This window comes from Psammomys obesus, unplaced genomic scaffold (assembly GCF_907164565.1).
Source record: "Psammomys obesus unplaced genomic scaffold, mPsaObe1.curated_primary_1811, whole genome shotgun sequence".
NCBI lineage: Eukaryota > Metazoa > Chordata > Mammalia > Rodentia > Muridae > Psammomys > Psammomys obesus.
This window is the reverse complement of record NW_026596166.1, coordinates 870,573-887,150: the sequence shown is the minus strand read 5'-3', so window position 1 is coordinate 887,150 and position 16,578 is coordinate 870,573. Positions and strand designations below refer to the sequence as shown.

Genomic DNA, 16,578 nt, shown 5'->3' with positions numbered 1-16,578 from the left:
GAGTTAAGAGTCTAATGAAAAAGATAAGGTTAAAGAAAAAGAGGGAACATTAGGCCAGCCATGAGCCTCCCTGTAAACCATCAATCTCGCGGTATATGAAGATGCTTACTACCATGAAATAGACTTAGAAGTGTGCATGTACAAAATGACCGGAAGGACAGTGTGACGTGTTCAAGTCATGATGGAACCATCGTATTAAAAGATGACTTTGTTTTCGGGGGTCTCCCCTCACCTTAAGAGCTTCCACAGGATAGTGGACAGTTAGTATTCACTGCTGCAGACTCCCAGAAACTCTTACAAATGGTTCCCAACCTAGGATGGTGTGAAAGATGCACACTGTGTGTTTTGAGTGTGGTTTTCTTTCTAAGCTGATGACATCAGGTCTAAATCTCTAGCAATGCTAGGAAGCTGCAGTGAGGTTAGCTGCAGCCACCAGGCAGCCAGGAGAGGAAAGCTGGGTTCTAGTGTACTGTGTTTAGGTTGTGGTACTAAATGCATTTTTGACCTGGACTATTTCCAACTTGAAATGGGATGTATTCCCATTGTTGAGTTGGACTGAGATTTATTGATTGCTGGGAAAATGAGGCTTCTTAGTGTCAAATCACAGCAAACTCGGTCCAAACATATGAACCTTCAAGTTCTTCTGTAGCAGCCCACTGATTTTAAAACTGACAATGCTCTGCCAGACAATTCAATAATTAGAGAGGAAAAAAAACACTCAGTAAGAAAATACAACTACAGAACATTTCTTTATTTTTCTCTAAGACTTTCCCAGAGGACATAACTAACCTTGTCACCCCCCCCACACACACACGGGGGGTTAGTGCACTCGCTGCTATAAAGCAGGTATGAACAGTTTCAAGGACCAGAATCAACCTTAAATGGCAAAAACACTTTCTATTTGAATTATCAAAAAAATGTTTAGTAAAAAAAAAAAAAAAAGAAAGAAAGAAAGAAAGAAAGAAAGAAAGAAAGAAAGAAAGAAAGAAAAGGCGCAGAGGGGCAATGGCGGTTTCAGAATGAAAAGATCATTCACGTTTCATGTCTTACATTCAATCTTGGCTCTAGTGTAACAAAGTGGAAACAGGATTACTATCATACAAAATGTTCACTACAGCACACTGTATGCACCTGTTCCAAGCCCAGCCCAGCCCCCAATGCTTCCAAATCTCCTACTTCCCAGCCTGTTGGGCCTGTCGACGAAGGAGCACGTAGATCTTCTCTTTGATCCAGTCTTTGTTATAAGGCTGGTACGTCTGTGTATCAGCTCGGTAACTGAGGAACAGAAAGAAACATGCAGAGTTACAGTGGTCAGTTAGAGGTCCACAGAACTGCCTGGTGTGGCTTCAATATGCACAAGTACTGAATTAGAAGTGCACAATGCTGCTGTAACCACACCACCTAGTATAATCCTTGGGGTAAAGGACAAGGCCCACAGCTCATAAGCACTCAGTTTCACACTTATTGACCAAAACCATGTGTGCTTTCTCCCACAGCTTCTATTTTTATACAACTATTTTTATAGTCTTTTCAGTGAATACAAAAGCTAAACACTAGTACAAGCTTTAGATTTCCCAAAATTATTCTGAATCAACCAAGAAATCTCAATAGAATATTACTTCAACAATGATTTCCTGCTGATGTTTAAGGAACTCATAGTTTAAGATCTGCTTTTTAAAATAAAAACCAAAGGAAAGGCCTACAAAGGAAAATTTCAGAAAAACCTCTCTTTCAGAAGAGAAGGGTTGCAGGAAGACTAGCAGCAGCACAATTCTGCTGATGATGCAGGTTTCAGAGCCTGCATCACACCAAGCACCCCGCCAGTCAAGGCAGCTACAGGACTTGAACAGAGAAACTTTTCAGCTCGCCTAAAACCCAATCTAGTGGAGGAACGTATACTAAAGCTGCAGGATAGGGATGAAGAGACAGCTTTGTGAGTGGTTAAGAGCACTGGTTGCTTTTCCAGAGGACCTGGGTTTGATCCCTGGCACCTATATGGCAGATCACAAAGGTATATGACCCTGGGCACCAGGGGATCCAATGTTCTCTTCTGACTTCTGAAGGCACTGCATGCACACAGTACACAGACATACATGCAGGCGATACACTCATACACAGAAAATAACAAAACTGTTAGAAGTAGTCTGATGTGTGTTACTGGTCCTTAAGATCTGGTTACACCTTTTTTTGTTTTGTTTTGTAAATCTGCCTAAGACATATCGGATTGGTTGATTAAACAACCTATATATACCTGGGCAGGGCAAAATGTGGTAGGCTTGGCTAAGGTTCCTGGGCTTTTGGAGAGGAAGGAGGAGGATGCCATGCTGGTTAGCCTGGAGAAGATACCTCGTGGAGCCGGGAGGAAGAACTCCAATAATGGTGTGAAAAGGCCCAGATGAAAAATAAAAGCAAGTATTTAAAAGATTATGGATAGAAAATAGGATGGTTGAGGAGGATGCCATTGGATGGGGCAGGGAGATGGATGGTGAGGTGATTTAGACAGTGTAGGTAGGAAGATGTGCCCAGCCCAAGGCAAATAAGGCAATTATAAACTGAAACAGATGTCTGTGTCTTATTACTTGTGATAGCGGGTTAGATAATACTGCCGTGATATTCATAGGACTAATAAAATTATATAGCCCAACACCCATTTTATTTTTAATTTACTACAACACAAAACCAAAAACACTGTAGTATAAAAAGGCTGACAAAACACCAACTGTGGTGGTCCAGAATCCCAGCACTTTGAGGCAGGCAGATCTCTGTGAATGAGGCCAGCCTGGTCTACAGAGCAGGCTAGAATGGACAGCCAGGGCCACATGGAGAAACACTCTTTCAAAAACAAAACAAAACAACAAAAGACAAATCGTGGGGAGAGCTCAAAAGATTGCTCACTTTCTAGGCTCAATTCCCAACACCCACACGATAGCTCATATAAATCTGTAATTGCAGTCAGAGAATGATACTCTCTTCTGGCCTTTGAGAGCATCAGAAATGCATGCGGTAACCAGACATACACACAGGTCAGACATACATACAAATAAAAAAGGAACTAGATGATAAGTGATAGTATGTATTAAAATTAAAATTGTAGTGGTGACACACACCTTTAATTATAGCGCTTTGGAGGCAGTATAGCCAGGGCTACACAGAGAAACCCTGTCTCGAACCCCCCACCCCAAAGTTGTTATTAAGTTTGCAATATTATTTTAAGTATCTGAATTAGTTCATTGTCTTTTAAAAATAACACTCTTAGTAGCTATAATTATTTTTAAAAAGTGAGGAAATTAAGGCTCAGAGAGAAACAACTTACTAGCTAAGCGATGCTGGGCAATGTTCATTTTCTTCAGGTCATAAACCTTGTCATGTACTTTACACAGTACACTTAGACATTCAAGGCAGCAAAACGACTAAGCAAAAAATCTACATGCTATTTTGTTTCATGGTTCCAAAGACTAAATATGGGGCTTTGTGCCTGGTAAGCAAGCCGTCCACCCTGAGCTACACACACCCAAGGCCTCTCGTACGCTCTGAAACAGGATCTTACTAAGTTGTCTTAAACTTTCCATCCTCCTGCCTCACCCTCATGAGTAGTTGGGGTTACAAGCCTACATCTCCACAAGTAGGGCCAATTCCCAATAAGGTAAATAAACCCAAAGAAGAAATGCTTCAAGCAACAGTGAATTTTCGCCAAGTGATAAGGCCAGAGGCTGTATTACAAGCGCACAGGCTTCAAACATTGCCTATCCAAGCCCAGAGAAGCACAGTTCCTTACTAATGCTGCTTTACGGGAATTAGTTTAAAAAGTGAATCATTTTCTAGGAGCATCCTCTGTTCATATATCCTAATTAAGTAAGTCTCAACCTAGTCTATTTCAAGGTGTAGACTACAATACTATACTTACACCAGTACTACTGGCAATAAATTTTAAATACAACTACAGTAAGCATGTTAAAACCTCACACCAATGAAACCAAATAAGTTTACACAGGATAGGACTAAAATTAAATTTCAAGAAAGGAACTTTGGTTTTAATCTGAAAACAATTACTTTAGGAAAAAGACAGAAAAACCCAAGAAAAGGGACTATTAGGTTTAGGGCACAAACAATTTGGAGCTTTTAAATCAGCCTATCTTCACCCTACACTACGAGCTGGCCAACCTTCCTATGACTTTGGCTTTATATTATCGATTTAATTTTTGACCTATATGTAAGTGAAACAGCAGTAACTAGATAAATGGATTAAAAAAAAAAAGATATAGTGGCTAATACTTACACAAGACAGCTGAGATCTGCCAGATCGTCAATAAAATCAAACAACTGACTGATATCATATGTGATGGAGGGGCTGTTGGGATTCATTCTCTTCAGATGCTCTTCATACATTTTACAAACACCTACAGGGGGAGAGAACAAGAACTCATGAACACAAGTAGCACTATCTTGCTGGTAAATTTAGTTTAGGAAAATTGAGCTGTAAAAAGGACCGCTGGCTGGTCACTTTTGTTTCAATTTCTGCGACTAGAAATTCAAACTTAATTGAGCTTTATAATTAGAAGATTATTTCAAACCACTGGAACTGGAGGGCCATTAAGGGTTTGGGTTGGTCATCTGGGGAGAGTACTTGAACAAGGGCCTGTCTATGTTTGGTTCATTAGCAATGACCCTTTCCCAACAGTATTTTTCCCCCTCCCCTAAGACAGGGTCTCTCTACATGGCCCTGGCTATCCTGGAACTCAGAGATCCTCTTGCCCTTGCCTCCCAGGCTCTGGGATTAAAGGCGTGTGCTACCATGCCTGGCTTGTATTGTGTTTCTTTTTATCAGGTTTCCCAGCAAATCTTTCTAAAGTCAGAGAGCACACCACCACCACCACCACAATTTCCCATTTTACCTTCAAATTTTGATGCAATGGAAAGTCACAGTAACTGGCAATGAAGCTGGAGCTTATCCTAAGATGGCACTGAGGATCCTAGACATTGGGCTCATTAGAAACCCAGAAAGCCAGCCCACTTCTCACAAGACTGAGGACAAATGCCTCCACCTCGTAAGCTTTCCCTGGTAGACAGCAAATGCCTTTCCAGAGGGCTCTACAGGTCGTCTGAAATCATGCTTATATCACATGAGCACAAAGCAAAGCTCGTAAATCCTCCAAGACAGCAACACCAGGTGTGGCAGCCACACCTGCAACCCCAGCACCAGTTCAAGCTCATCCTCAGCCACAGTTTGACCAAAGCATACCATGAGACTCTTGTCTCCCAAAACTAAAACCAAAACTCCCAAATCATTAACAATTATCAACAGAATATTACCTGTTAATTTTCAGCCTGAAAAGCATTCTACAAACGGGGAGTTTACCTTTTTAGTCCCTTGCTACCACCAGCTACTCAAAGGTGTTAGCAATGTTAGTTACCTGTGGGCAACAGGCCTTATGCTGTAATACATAAGCCCCTAAGGCACCTCTAAATAAACCTCTTAAAGACTGGCAGCATGACGGGGGGGGGGGGGGGGGGGAGGGGGGATGGGTGGGTGGCTAATCCCAGCACTCAGGAGGTGGAGGCAAGTGGATCTCTTGAGTTTGAGGCCAGCCTGGTCTATACAGAGTTCCAGGACATCCAGGGCTACACAGAGAGACCCTGTCTCAGGGGGAAAAAAAAGGCCCCAAAAACAAAACAATAAAGGGGAGAACAAACAACCTACAACAACAGCAACAACAACAACAACAACAAATCCTTAAAATTCCCAGTGAAAGGCCACACTCAGTAACAGAAATAACAAGGTAACTATTTTACATGTTTTTGTGTGTCTACTTGTGTGGAGGTGAAATGCCATGTCTCCTTTCATCTGAGACAGGGTCTCTTCACTGGCCTGCAGCTTGCTCAGGCTAGGCAGCTAGTCGGTGGATCTACTTGTCTCTACACCTCAGCATTAGGATTGTAAGTGCAGGTTACCAGGTTTGGTTTACATGGCTTTTGGACTCTCACTCAATGCTGCTTATGTCTTTACTGACTAAGCTACCTGCCCCCTTTAATTGCTACAAGCACACTACATTGAAATCATATAACTGATAAAATAAAAAAGGAAGTGAAGCCCAATGACCTGTCATTGACGTCATGTTTAGTGACTATTCACAGACTATTCTTATCTGCTACCACCAGGAGGAAGAATGAGCATTTACTCAGCATTTCACTACAGGCTGTAGCCAGACAATGAGGCAAGAAGCTAACAGGCTTGTAGATCAGAGAGAAGGAAGTAAGCTGTCTCTATCTGCAAATGAGGTGATCTTGCAGACAGGAAGCCACCAAAACACCGTTAGAATTAATAAACGAGGTACCAAGGCTATAACATACAAGATCAATACATGAAGATCAGCCATATTTCTATATAATAATAAAAAATTACCTCCACATACAATGTAATAAAATAAAGCTCTTACCAATGAAGCAGACTTGTGGAGAGGGAGGGAGGGAAGGACATACAAGTAGATTTTCAAGGAAATGAAAGGGTTTGCAGATGGCGGTGGTAGGCTTGAACCTAGGGCTTCATGCATGCTAAACAAATGCTCTGCTACTGAGTGACACCTCTCAGTTACCTCCCCCACACCCGCCCCACCCAGTATCCAGTATTCAGCATCCCAGTATCCAGCTCAGGCTGCCCTGCAACTTAGCTCAGGCTGGCTTTCATACTCCTTTGGCCTCTGCCTCCTAAGTGCTAGAATTACATGATGGTAATAACCACTGCTCATCTTTTAAAATTTTAAAATGAAAGATAAACTACCATTTCTTTCCTTTTTTAAGAGGATGTCATATGTAGCCAGGCTAGCTTTGAGCTTCCCACAGTTGATACACCTGAACTTCCGATCTTCTTGCCTCCACTTCCCAAGTGCTAGAATTACAGGTGCATAGCACCATACCTGTTTATGGTGTCAAGGAACAAATTCAGGCTCTACATGCTAGGCAAGGGCTCTATAAAACAAGCTACACCCCAAGCCTACAAGCTACAACTTCTAGTCTAAAAACGAAAACGAAGTCATAAAACACACAAGAACCTTAAATGTGCACTGTCATGTCACAGAAACGAGCACGGTAAGTCTGTATGCAACAATTCCAACTAGCCACAAGGGCCTGTGTGGAGCAGTTAGCATTCACAAATTTAATTAATCATGGGTTGAAAACATCCATATTAGCAAGCCCATCATCTCATCAGTTTGGCACATTCCACAGAACTGGCCTACACAGAATGAACCCTAAAGTAAACTACACTGAGTTAACAATGTATCAACCCCAGTTCACTATTGTAACAGCCTTAACACTTCCAATGCCCGATGTCAGTAACAGAGGCAGGGGGATTAACTTTACATTCTGTTTACATTTTCCACAAACCACCTATCAATTAAAGTACAATAATTAAAAATATTAGAGGCAGACTCCGTGGAACATATCTACAATCCCAGTACTCAGGAGGCCAAGGTAGGCAAATCTTGCATTCCAGGTTAGCCGGGATAGGTATCAAAACTGTCATAGACAAACAATAAAGCTAGACTTTACTAAAAGAAAGGTCACTGTCTGCAATTCAAACATGACAACAGGGGCCCAGAGACACTGTGCTAAGGCAGTAGTTCGTTAATCTATATAGTTGACCTTAATAACAAATAAAATGTCAGCAGAAGAATGGACCTGAGACATTGCAATCCCACCCCCAACACCTTTTTTTTCCCCCTTCTTTCAAGACAGGGTTTCTCTATGTAGTCCTGGCTGTTCTGGACTCATTTTGTAGACTAGGCTGGCCCAAACTCACAGAGATCGGCCTGCTTCTGCCTCTGGAGTGCTGGGGTTAAAGGTGTGTGCCAGCACCACCCGGCTCCCCCTTTTATCTTTAAAAGTAGAATTTGATGGCAGTGCTACCTTGAAGCCATCTTTGATTATAAGCAGCTTTTGTTTTCACAGGTATAATTAATTAATAATTAATTATTAATAATAATTAATAATTAAAATTAGTTCAATTTGGGCCTGACCAAGTTAGTTTTGAATAATCAACAGTTTTAGGGACTTGTGCAGCCAAACCAAAGTAACTATGTAAGTTTTTGATAGAAAGAAGAAAAGAACCAACAATATTCTCGGAACAATGTCAGTCAGCACAATGAGAGTTTAGCAAATGTACAGTAAGTAATACTGACCTGCTTCTGTGAACCTTGACTTTCTCTGAGCTTACTTATTTTCTAACATTCTCATGGTGTACAACCAAAGCTAAACAACTTTAACATCTGTTTAATAGACAAGTTATTGGGTTTCACAAGGCATTCTCAGAGCTGAGTGTTAATCTATAGTGCTACAGTTTAGCCAGAATAGGTATATAAAACACCCATGTATTATAGCAAATATAATTAACGGTCTATGCTAAAATCCTATTTTCCCTGCTTAGTTATTAAAGAAATCTTAACACAAAAACCAGCTCTAGTTCCCAATGTTATTTATCTCACGAGAGAATGGCCTGTGTACTCCGAGGGACTCCAAAGATTTCTACCCTTGATTAATTCCTTCTGCGATCACTCACCTTCCATGCACTCATTCACAGACTCGTAGTCAGCATAAGTCCTGCCTTCTGGCCTCTTTGTAGGCTGTACCAGCAAAATGGTGTGAGACTGAAGGGGAAAAACAATTTCAATGAATAGCCTTATATGCATTTCAGAAATTCAAAACACAACACAAACCCCTCACACATGACACAAATGTTACTAAAACACAATTAACTAGGTTGCTCATTCCACAGTACAGATGCCTATGTCCAAGCATGTCATCAGTGCTGGGTCCACAACTCCCTTACTAAATCTGCCCCTAACTCTGGGTCATTTCTCAAACTCCAAATATACCTGCCAACAAGTACTAGCAAGCTATCTTGTACTCTCCCTTCTGTCTTTTTTTTTTTTTTTTTGGCCAACCTCTAACACCTGTTATCTGCCTCCACTGGTCTCTAGCAATATTAACTCAATAAATTCCAAGACACGAGGTGATAAAGGGAGAAAGGGGAATACTCAAATAACTGTTATCAATGTAAGATCTTTTCTGACTTGAATACAACCGTGGAGCCATATTTTACGCATCAAGGATACGATATAGTAGTAACATAAAATGTACATAGTAAATGGCACCTTAAAAAACTCCATTTACCTATTCACCTCCCAGGTGACTGGCCTGTAGGGGCTAGCTCATACCCATGTTATTTGTCGCACTGCAGGATCTGTGACTGTACCTGAGGAACAACAGCGACACTGAAGCTTCCCTCTCCTGCTCACCGGGGGGGTGGGGTGGGGTCAGTTGCTGGGTTTCTCTACCTCTCATTAGCCAAAAATGCCTCCAAATGTCCCTGGGAGATGAGGAGGAGTCCTATTGGAATTATGGCTGTATCTAGTGTCTCCCTTGCATGTAGAACGACTAATTAATTAAACAAATGCCAGTATGATGCAACGTCACTGCAAGCCCAATCCTCAACCAAACTGTTCACCTTGTTTTCTCTGCTTGCAAAACTAGTTCCTGGCTAAAAACTAAATTCTTATATCAGGATGGCCAAGCTGCTTTGAGACAATCCAAAAAGAAAAACAGTACTGAGGACCGAACTCAGGGCTAAATCCCCAACCCTTAGACAATCTAAAAATTTAACTATCAACAAATTGCAACTGAGACATTTGAGATCTGGGTTTTCTGGATAAAAGCACAAACAAAAAACTTTAAACTGCACATATCGAAAGAGCATTATATTTCACCCTCCCCAGCAAGATCTGAGTCATTTTGATTAAGTTTGAGAAGACTTGAGGCAAAACTCTAAGTTGGCAATAAGAGCAATATGTACGGACACAGTTTTGCCAGTGATTGGTAGCCAGAGAAACCATGGGATTAGGTTTGTTATAGAGGGGCTCATAAAAGGCCAGCTACTCAAAAAGCACTTTCAGTATGTCACGCATTGAGAAGAAAATAGTCTTATGGAAACCATATTTGCATCTTTTCTCGCCTTATTCTAGACAAGCTACTCATTCTTTGCCACATTTTAAAAAACTTAAGGCAAATTAAGGAATAATTTGAAAGAATAACATTTGAAAAGTGTAGACACACACACCTGCTCCAAGTATATCCCGAAAACCTCTCCCTTTTGTTTACTTAAGAGCAAGAGGACTGGGGTACTGGAGAGATGGCAAGCTGTTCTTCCACTGGACTGGTTTTCTATTCCCTGCACTCACATGGCCGCTTACAATCATTAGCAGTTTCAATCCCAGAGGAATCGGACGCCCTCTTCTGGCTGCCGCAGGTACTGCATGCAAGAAGCACACATCATGCAGGCAAAGCACCCACATACAAGAAACTAACAAAAAACAGAACCCCACAACTTTTAAGATCTCCCAAAGCAAAACAGCAATCATGAGAGGGCTGAAGAGACAGCTCAGTGGTTAAGAGCACGTGCTACTCTTACACAGGACCCGACTTTGGATCTCAGCACCCACATCCGTCGCTCAAAACCGCCCTCTCTAACTCCAGACCCTGGGGATCTCACACCCTCTTCCGGACTCAGCGGGCACCCGTGATGTGTTCACGTGCACAAACACAGGCACATACTTTAACTAAAACAAAACCCTTTACAGGACGTAAAAGCCGATTCTTACTACCATTCCTGTCAGGCACTGGGGCTAGGACCCTGGAGTTTTTCTTCATGCTCCACTCCCAAGAGAATGTAATTAAGAACAAGACTGAAGGCTGATGGAATTGCCTAAACGAGGCAACTAAGGACATTGAAAAAAAATATACTTTTTTTTTTTTTTGAAACACAGAGGTTGGGGGCGGCACACTGCAAAGCAAATCCGAGCCCCCCCGTCCCCACCCCAGGGCCCACATGCTGCGAATAGTGAGGTGACGGGTGTCAGTTTCAGGAAACGTCTCACACACGTTCCCCGGCCATTGTTCCTCCAGTCCGCCGGTGCAGCTTTAGAGAAAAGAACGGCAGCCCACGTCTCCCTCTCCCGGGCAGCGATCCGCTAACAGATCATCCTCTGCCCTCTGCACACCTCGCCCCAACCAGCAGGCGGGCGCGCAGCCTCGGGGCGGACCAGATCCGGGGCCTACAGCCAGGCCCCGCGTCCCAGCACCGGGAAGGGTCCATCCGCGAGCTGGGGTAGGGTGGGGGGGGGGGGGGGGGAGCAGCTCGCTCGCGCTGGATGAGCGGGGACCGCAGGGATGGGGAGATGTACGGAGCCGGGGTGGCCCTCGAAGTTGGGGACCCGGGCAACCGCTGAGGCCTCACCATCGCGCCAAACGCTTTGCTGCAGCCGCCGCCAACACCGCCGCCGCCGCACACGAGCTCAGCCTCAACGCCGCCAACAGCCAATCCCGCGAGAGCAGCCGCCGGAAGTGGTCGGAAGCGGGACACGAAAGAGCCTTTCGCCCCACAGAGAGGCACACATTTCCGGTTTCCGGAGGGGACCCTGACTCCGCTTCAGCCATCTTGGATGAGGGCGCCGAGGCGTGTAAGAGAATATTTCGCAGCTTTAGAAAGAACGGTTTGTTTCGGGATGCTGCCTTGTGTACTTCAGTTAACGGGCAGGCGGTTAAAGTGATGGAGAATGCCGCGGTGACACCGGTCGTCCTTTTTTAGCCTTTCTAAAAAATGGCGGTAATAGAAGGGCCGCGGTCTATAGGTCGGTTGTAACCCGGAAGTGCCCTGCTAAAGAGGAGGCGGTGAGACAATCCGGAAGTGGGAGTAATGAAGAGGTGCCACTTGGCGGCCATGGCAGCTGTAGTATGGGCGACTCAGGGTCAGGGCCTGGCTGAGGGAAGTACCATGGGCTACACCGGGTGTAGGGCAGAGACAGCGATGTGTCGACTTTGCTGTTGAATCCTCTGATCCATTGTTAGAGACTTGCGGGACAGCTTGCTCGACGGTAGACTCGGAAGGGAGTTTGCTGGGACTGGTGGGCTGGTCTCTTCCCTGGGGGCGGATCACCCGCGGAGCCACCCTAGGGAACAGGTACCGCCAGAGAAGAAGACACTTGGGTTTACCTCTTGTCCCTGCTGCTACCAGGGACATTGTCTAGGGGAGTGGGTCGTTGTGTCTTTCCGACAATTGAAGAGATATCTAGTCGCACAATTTCTCCCATCTGTTACCTACGGGAATCCCAGTGACTGGCATCTAAGAACCTAAGATTGCGCGAAGTTTTCTCTGGTGCTAGTGTCAGTAAGAAGGAGCTTGCTTCTTAAGAGAGCAGCGAGCTTCGTGAACACCCCGGCTGGTGGCAAGGCTAAAAGAAGTGGGAAACTCCCTTCTTCTCTTGGAAGACCACACGTTTAAACAGCCTAAGCGCCTTTTCAGACCGCTGGAATTTTGAAGCCCGGTGGTAGAGGGTGACTACAGGAGGGCAGAATGGATGACTTTCTCTCCATTAGTCTGCTGTCTTTGGCAATGCTGGTAGGATGTTACGTGGCTGGAATCATTCCTTTGGCTGTTAATTTCTCAGAGGTAAGAAATTCTCCGTTTTCTGCCAAGCGTTAGGATGGTGCTAGACTGTGTGATATTTGCAAAGAGAAGCTGTTTCTCCTCTCTAAGATCTCATTAAGGAAAATGTATGTAACATTTCACAGCAGAAACAAGCTCACGTTTAGCTTTGCAAGTCTTAACCGAGTGTGGTGGATAAATCATTCCCTGAGACCCTGGAGTCTGCACAATTCTATGGAAATTATATACAAAAAAATTGGGGCTCTGCATTTTCCTAGGGACAGGAACCGTAATTACATTTCTGATGATTCCCGGAGGTTTCAAGGAATCAAGGTAACATAAAAACAAATGGAGACTATTGCTTTGTCCATATGAGTTGAAATCTGTATAATTTTTGGAGAAAAATCATGAATGTTTTTGGAGGAAAGCACCAAAAGCACATTTGGTGTGAAAAATGAACTAAAGTAGGTTGTGTTTTGTTTTTTTCCAAAGAAGCCAAGGACTGGAATGGAATAGATATTCTGAGATTATTTTAAAATCTGTTTGCATAGAAATAAACTTTTTTGGCTGGGCGTGGTGGCCCACACCTCTAATCTCAGCACTTGGGAGGCAGAAGGCGAATCTCTGAGTTCCAGGCCAGCCTGATCTACAAAGCAGGACAGCCAGGGCTACACAGAGAAACTCTCTCTTGAAAAACCAAAAAAAAAAAAAAAAAAGAAAGAAACTTTTAGTTAATGTGTTTGGATGCTTTGGTTCCTTAAACAGAGGTTAGCAGAGGGAGGGACAAGATGTGCACATCAATTCTTTAAATTGTCAAAAGTTCCCTAGGTGCACTGTTCAAAATTTAGGGAGGAAAACCCCCATTCAATTTTTCCTCAAGATCAGCAGTAAAAGAAGCTCTTACCTCAATTCTATTCCTGAAAAGACTAATTTCCTCAAAGGAAAGATAAGGCATGAAGTTGGCTTCCAAGAGGCTGGGAACGAAAGGCATTGATGGTGAAGAGAATAGCCTGTGGTGGAAAGGGTGGTGAGGCTAGGCAGTGAGGAAAAGAGCCCTCAACCAGAAAGGCATTGCCTTGTCTGATCCTTTTCCATCTGTGCCCTTTGCAATCTGATGGTATTTAGTTTTGTTTGCTTATGTGTGTGGTTGTTTTGCCTACGTTTGTAGCCGTACCATATGTGTGCCTGCTGTCATTGGTAGCTGGAAGTTGCAGGGTCCTCTGGAACTGGAGTTACGAAGGGTTGTGAACCACCATGTGGGTGCTGGGAATTGAATCTGGGTTGTCAGAGTAGCCGCTGCTTTTAGCTCTTCAGCTCCTAATGATAACACTTTTTAAAAAATTATATACGTTACCTAATGTGATTCATTGGAAGGGCTGGTGTATAAGCCAAATAGCAGAGTTTGCCTAGAATATACAAGGCCTAGGTTTGGTTCCTAGCATTGACACAAACAAAACCCACAACAGACTCACTGAGCTACACTACAGACAAGGAAACAGAGTATCCTGGAATGAGCTTGTCTGACTCAGCCTCTGTCCATCGTGGCAAGGATACATAGTACATGTACTGTGTAGCTCATAGACAAATCCAGCACACAGACTTACTCTATAGGTTAGTGTTTTTAAATTTTTGTTACTGTTTGTGTTTTTGTTATTTCCTCAAGATAGCCGTTGGATAGAGCTGGGCAGCAGGTGAGGTCACAGTCTTCCTTCATCAATGAAGCCTTTCTTTTGGGTTACTTTGCTGCCTAGGCTTTCTGAGCCTATTTTCCCTCTAACATGTTTTCTTTCTTTTAAAATATTTGTTTATTTTATATGTGTGTTTTGTGTGCATCTGTGTCTGTGCACCATGTGTGTGCCTGGGACCCTTGGAGATCCCCCAGAACTAGTGTTGATAATGATGATCCACCATGTATGTGCTGGGAATTGAACTCAGATCTAGTGGAAGAGCAGCAGTGTTCTTAACCAGAGCCCCAATATATTTTCTTATAGTTGTGTTGGAATTGGATTGACATTATTAGGGTAACATTTGTGAGGCTTGGATTGGTTTGTATATTTAAATATTTTAACTGAGATAAATTTTATCTAGGTTTTTGTTGTTGTTTTGAGACAAGGGCTCACTGTATAGCCTTGGCTGGCCTGGAACTCTCTGTAAACCTGGCTGGCCTCAAACTCACAAGTCTCTACTGGCCTCTTCCAGGGATTAACGGTGTGTGCCGCCAGGCCTGGCTTAATTGGAGTAAAATTCAAGTAAGTAATTTATAGCTTGGTTTTTGGCTTCCCTTCTTTTTTTTTTTTTTTTTCTCCCATTGAGTTTTCTTTTTTCTCAGCTTGGTTCTTGATTTGTTGTTTTTTTTTTTTTGTTTTCAGTTTTTAGTTTTTGGAGACAGGGTTTCTCTGTGTAGAAACGGGCTGTCTCGGAACCCACTTTGTACACCTGCTTGGCCTTGAACTCAGAGCCTCTGCCTTCCAAGTGCTGAGATTAAAGGTGTGCATCACCACGCCCACCAGTTTTTGAAATTTTTCTTTGTTTAGGTGTTCATAGAATCTCTCTATGTAGCTCTGGCTGTCCTGGAATTCACTCTGTAGACCTAGCTGGCTTTGACCTCAGCTCCAACTGTTTCTGCCTCCCCAGTGCTGGGATTAAAGGCGTGTACCTCTGTGTCTGTCTAAAGAATTTCTCAGAGCAAAAATAAAGGCTGATGACTGATGGAACCATGAATTTTTATTGCATTAGTGTTAGAGTAGTCTGAGATTGCTGTAGCAGAGTCTGTTACACCTGACTCCCAGAAAGTATATGACGGTAATTTCCTCTCACTTCCTCCTCACCTGCAAACCACCATTCTCCATGTGTGGCTTTTTTCTTTGTCCTTAGGCCAGGAAACTGTAGCTTCATGGATTTTTGATTTAGGAAAAAAAAGAAAAATTTTAATTGTCAAATCAATTATATATAACTAATGACAGGGAAAATGCTAATTTTTCAGCATATGGGGAAATGAAAAACTAGACTTGTAAAGGAGGCCACAGCTCACTTTCCATAAATGAGGTCCAGTGTGGCATCTTGTGTTTTAGATTCAGTTGCTAAGGAGCCGTTTTCTTCTTCTGCAGTTGGTAACGGTGCTGCGGATGCAGACTGAACCAGTTTACCTAGTTTATACTCAGCAGCTGTCCTGATTGATAAGTGAAGTAGATACAGATGGCCAGAGTGGGATTTTAGGTCGACTGTCTGAGGATTATTTTTGTTTTAGACTTCCATTCCAATCCAGACCAGTATATTTGCAAAAGTGCAACGAAGTGGGGGGAGCGGGGGAAGAAAGACATAGCAAATACAGTCCCACAGGTGTTGTTATTAGAGTCAGCAGACTTACAAAGATTACTACCAGTCACTACTCCTGAACTGGTAGTAATCATATTGTTATAAAAGTTTCTGAAGACTTTCAGCTTGGGGACTTCTTGTGTTTGTGAGAGCAGTTTGAGTTTTCCTCTGTTGAGACAGTGAGTCCATAGTAGGCAAATGAGGATGATTTTAGAGCCTAGTTGGACTAACCACCTATCTCAGAGAGACTGACACACCAGAGCACTGGGTGTCATCAGGGCAGGTCTCTAATCCAGAGAGAGACCGCCACAGGAAGAAAGATCATAAATTTGAGGTCCAGCCTCTACTGCATAGTGAGTTTCTATCAAGCCTAAGCTAGAGAAACTGTTTAAAAACCAAAACAGGGCCGAACACACCAATTGATTATTCAGTATCATATGGCCAGTCCTGAAAACATACATACAGGCAGTGTCATACAGACTGAGCAGCTTATATCTGGGAATATGTATGTAAAAAGGAACTTTCATTCGCCTGGTTTTGTTGTTCTCTTGGAGTTTTTCTGCCTGTCTGCTAACCTAGGCCTAGAACGTTTTCAGCCTCTGAGACTTACTGCATAACAAGTTCATCCTTTTTTGTTCATACTGAGCTCTGGGCTGGCTGGTTCAATTCCACTGTTCTGGTTTAAACTTCTCTCCTTAGACATCACTTTGAGATGGAGGTGCTTCTACAAACTAACTTTACCTTCATTGCTTGGGATTAAAGGTATGTACCACCATTCCTGGATCTAAGCT

At 43.2% G+C, this 16,578-nt stretch overlaps 2 protein-coding genes across 4 annotated transcripts in view; one reads left to right on the top strand and one right to left on the bottom strand.

The window, feature by feature from the left end:
• Positions 1 to 730: 730 nt before the first annotated feature.
• Positions 731 to 11,379, bottom strand: Erh (ERH mRNA splicing and mitosis factor). The gene is made up of 4 exons (XM_055595530.1): positions 11,285 to 11,379; positions 8,552 to 8,639; positions 4,277 to 4,397; positions 731 to 1,275 (listed from the first exon to the last, which is right to left on the bottom strand). Exons 1-4 carry the CDS (start codon positions 11,285 to 11,287, stop codon positions 1,173 to 1,175), a joined length of 315 nt encoding a protein of 104 aa, XP_055451505.1. The 5' UTR covers positions 11,288 to 11,379; the 3' UTR covers positions 731 to 1,172.
• Positions 11,380 to 11,750: 371 nt separating this feature from the next.
• The window catches only part of Slc39a9 (solute carrier family 39 member 9), a 35,874-nt gene continuing 31,046 nt past the window's right edge, over positions 11,751 to 16,578 (top strand). For 2 of the 3 annotated variants that reach the window (XM_055595404.1, XM_055595401.1), the window contains exon 1: positions 11,751 to 12,496. In XM_055595404.1, the coding sequence (XP_055451379.1) occupies positions 12,401 to 12,496 (96 nt within the window). In that variant the 5' untranslated portion in view covers positions 11,751 to 12,400. Of the gene's footprint in view, positions 12,497 to 14,681; positions 14,722 to 16,578 lie in introns of those variants that run through there. The other variant, XM_055595402.1, reaches the window with a different exon arrangement.

What these genes read in the sequence shown, in the direction of transcription:
- Erh (XM_055595530.1), bottom strand. An exon ending in TGTGAATGAGTGCATGGAAG is followed by an intron (nt 4,398 to 8,551) that starts GTGAGTGATCGC and finishes CTCCCCCTGTAG; the next exon opens with GTGTTTGTAAAATGTATGAA. An exon ending in GCAGATCTCAGCTGTCTTGT is followed by an intron (nt 1,276 to 4,276) that starts GTAAGTATTAGC and finishes TCTGTTCCTCAG; the next exon opens with TTACCGAGCTGATACACAGA.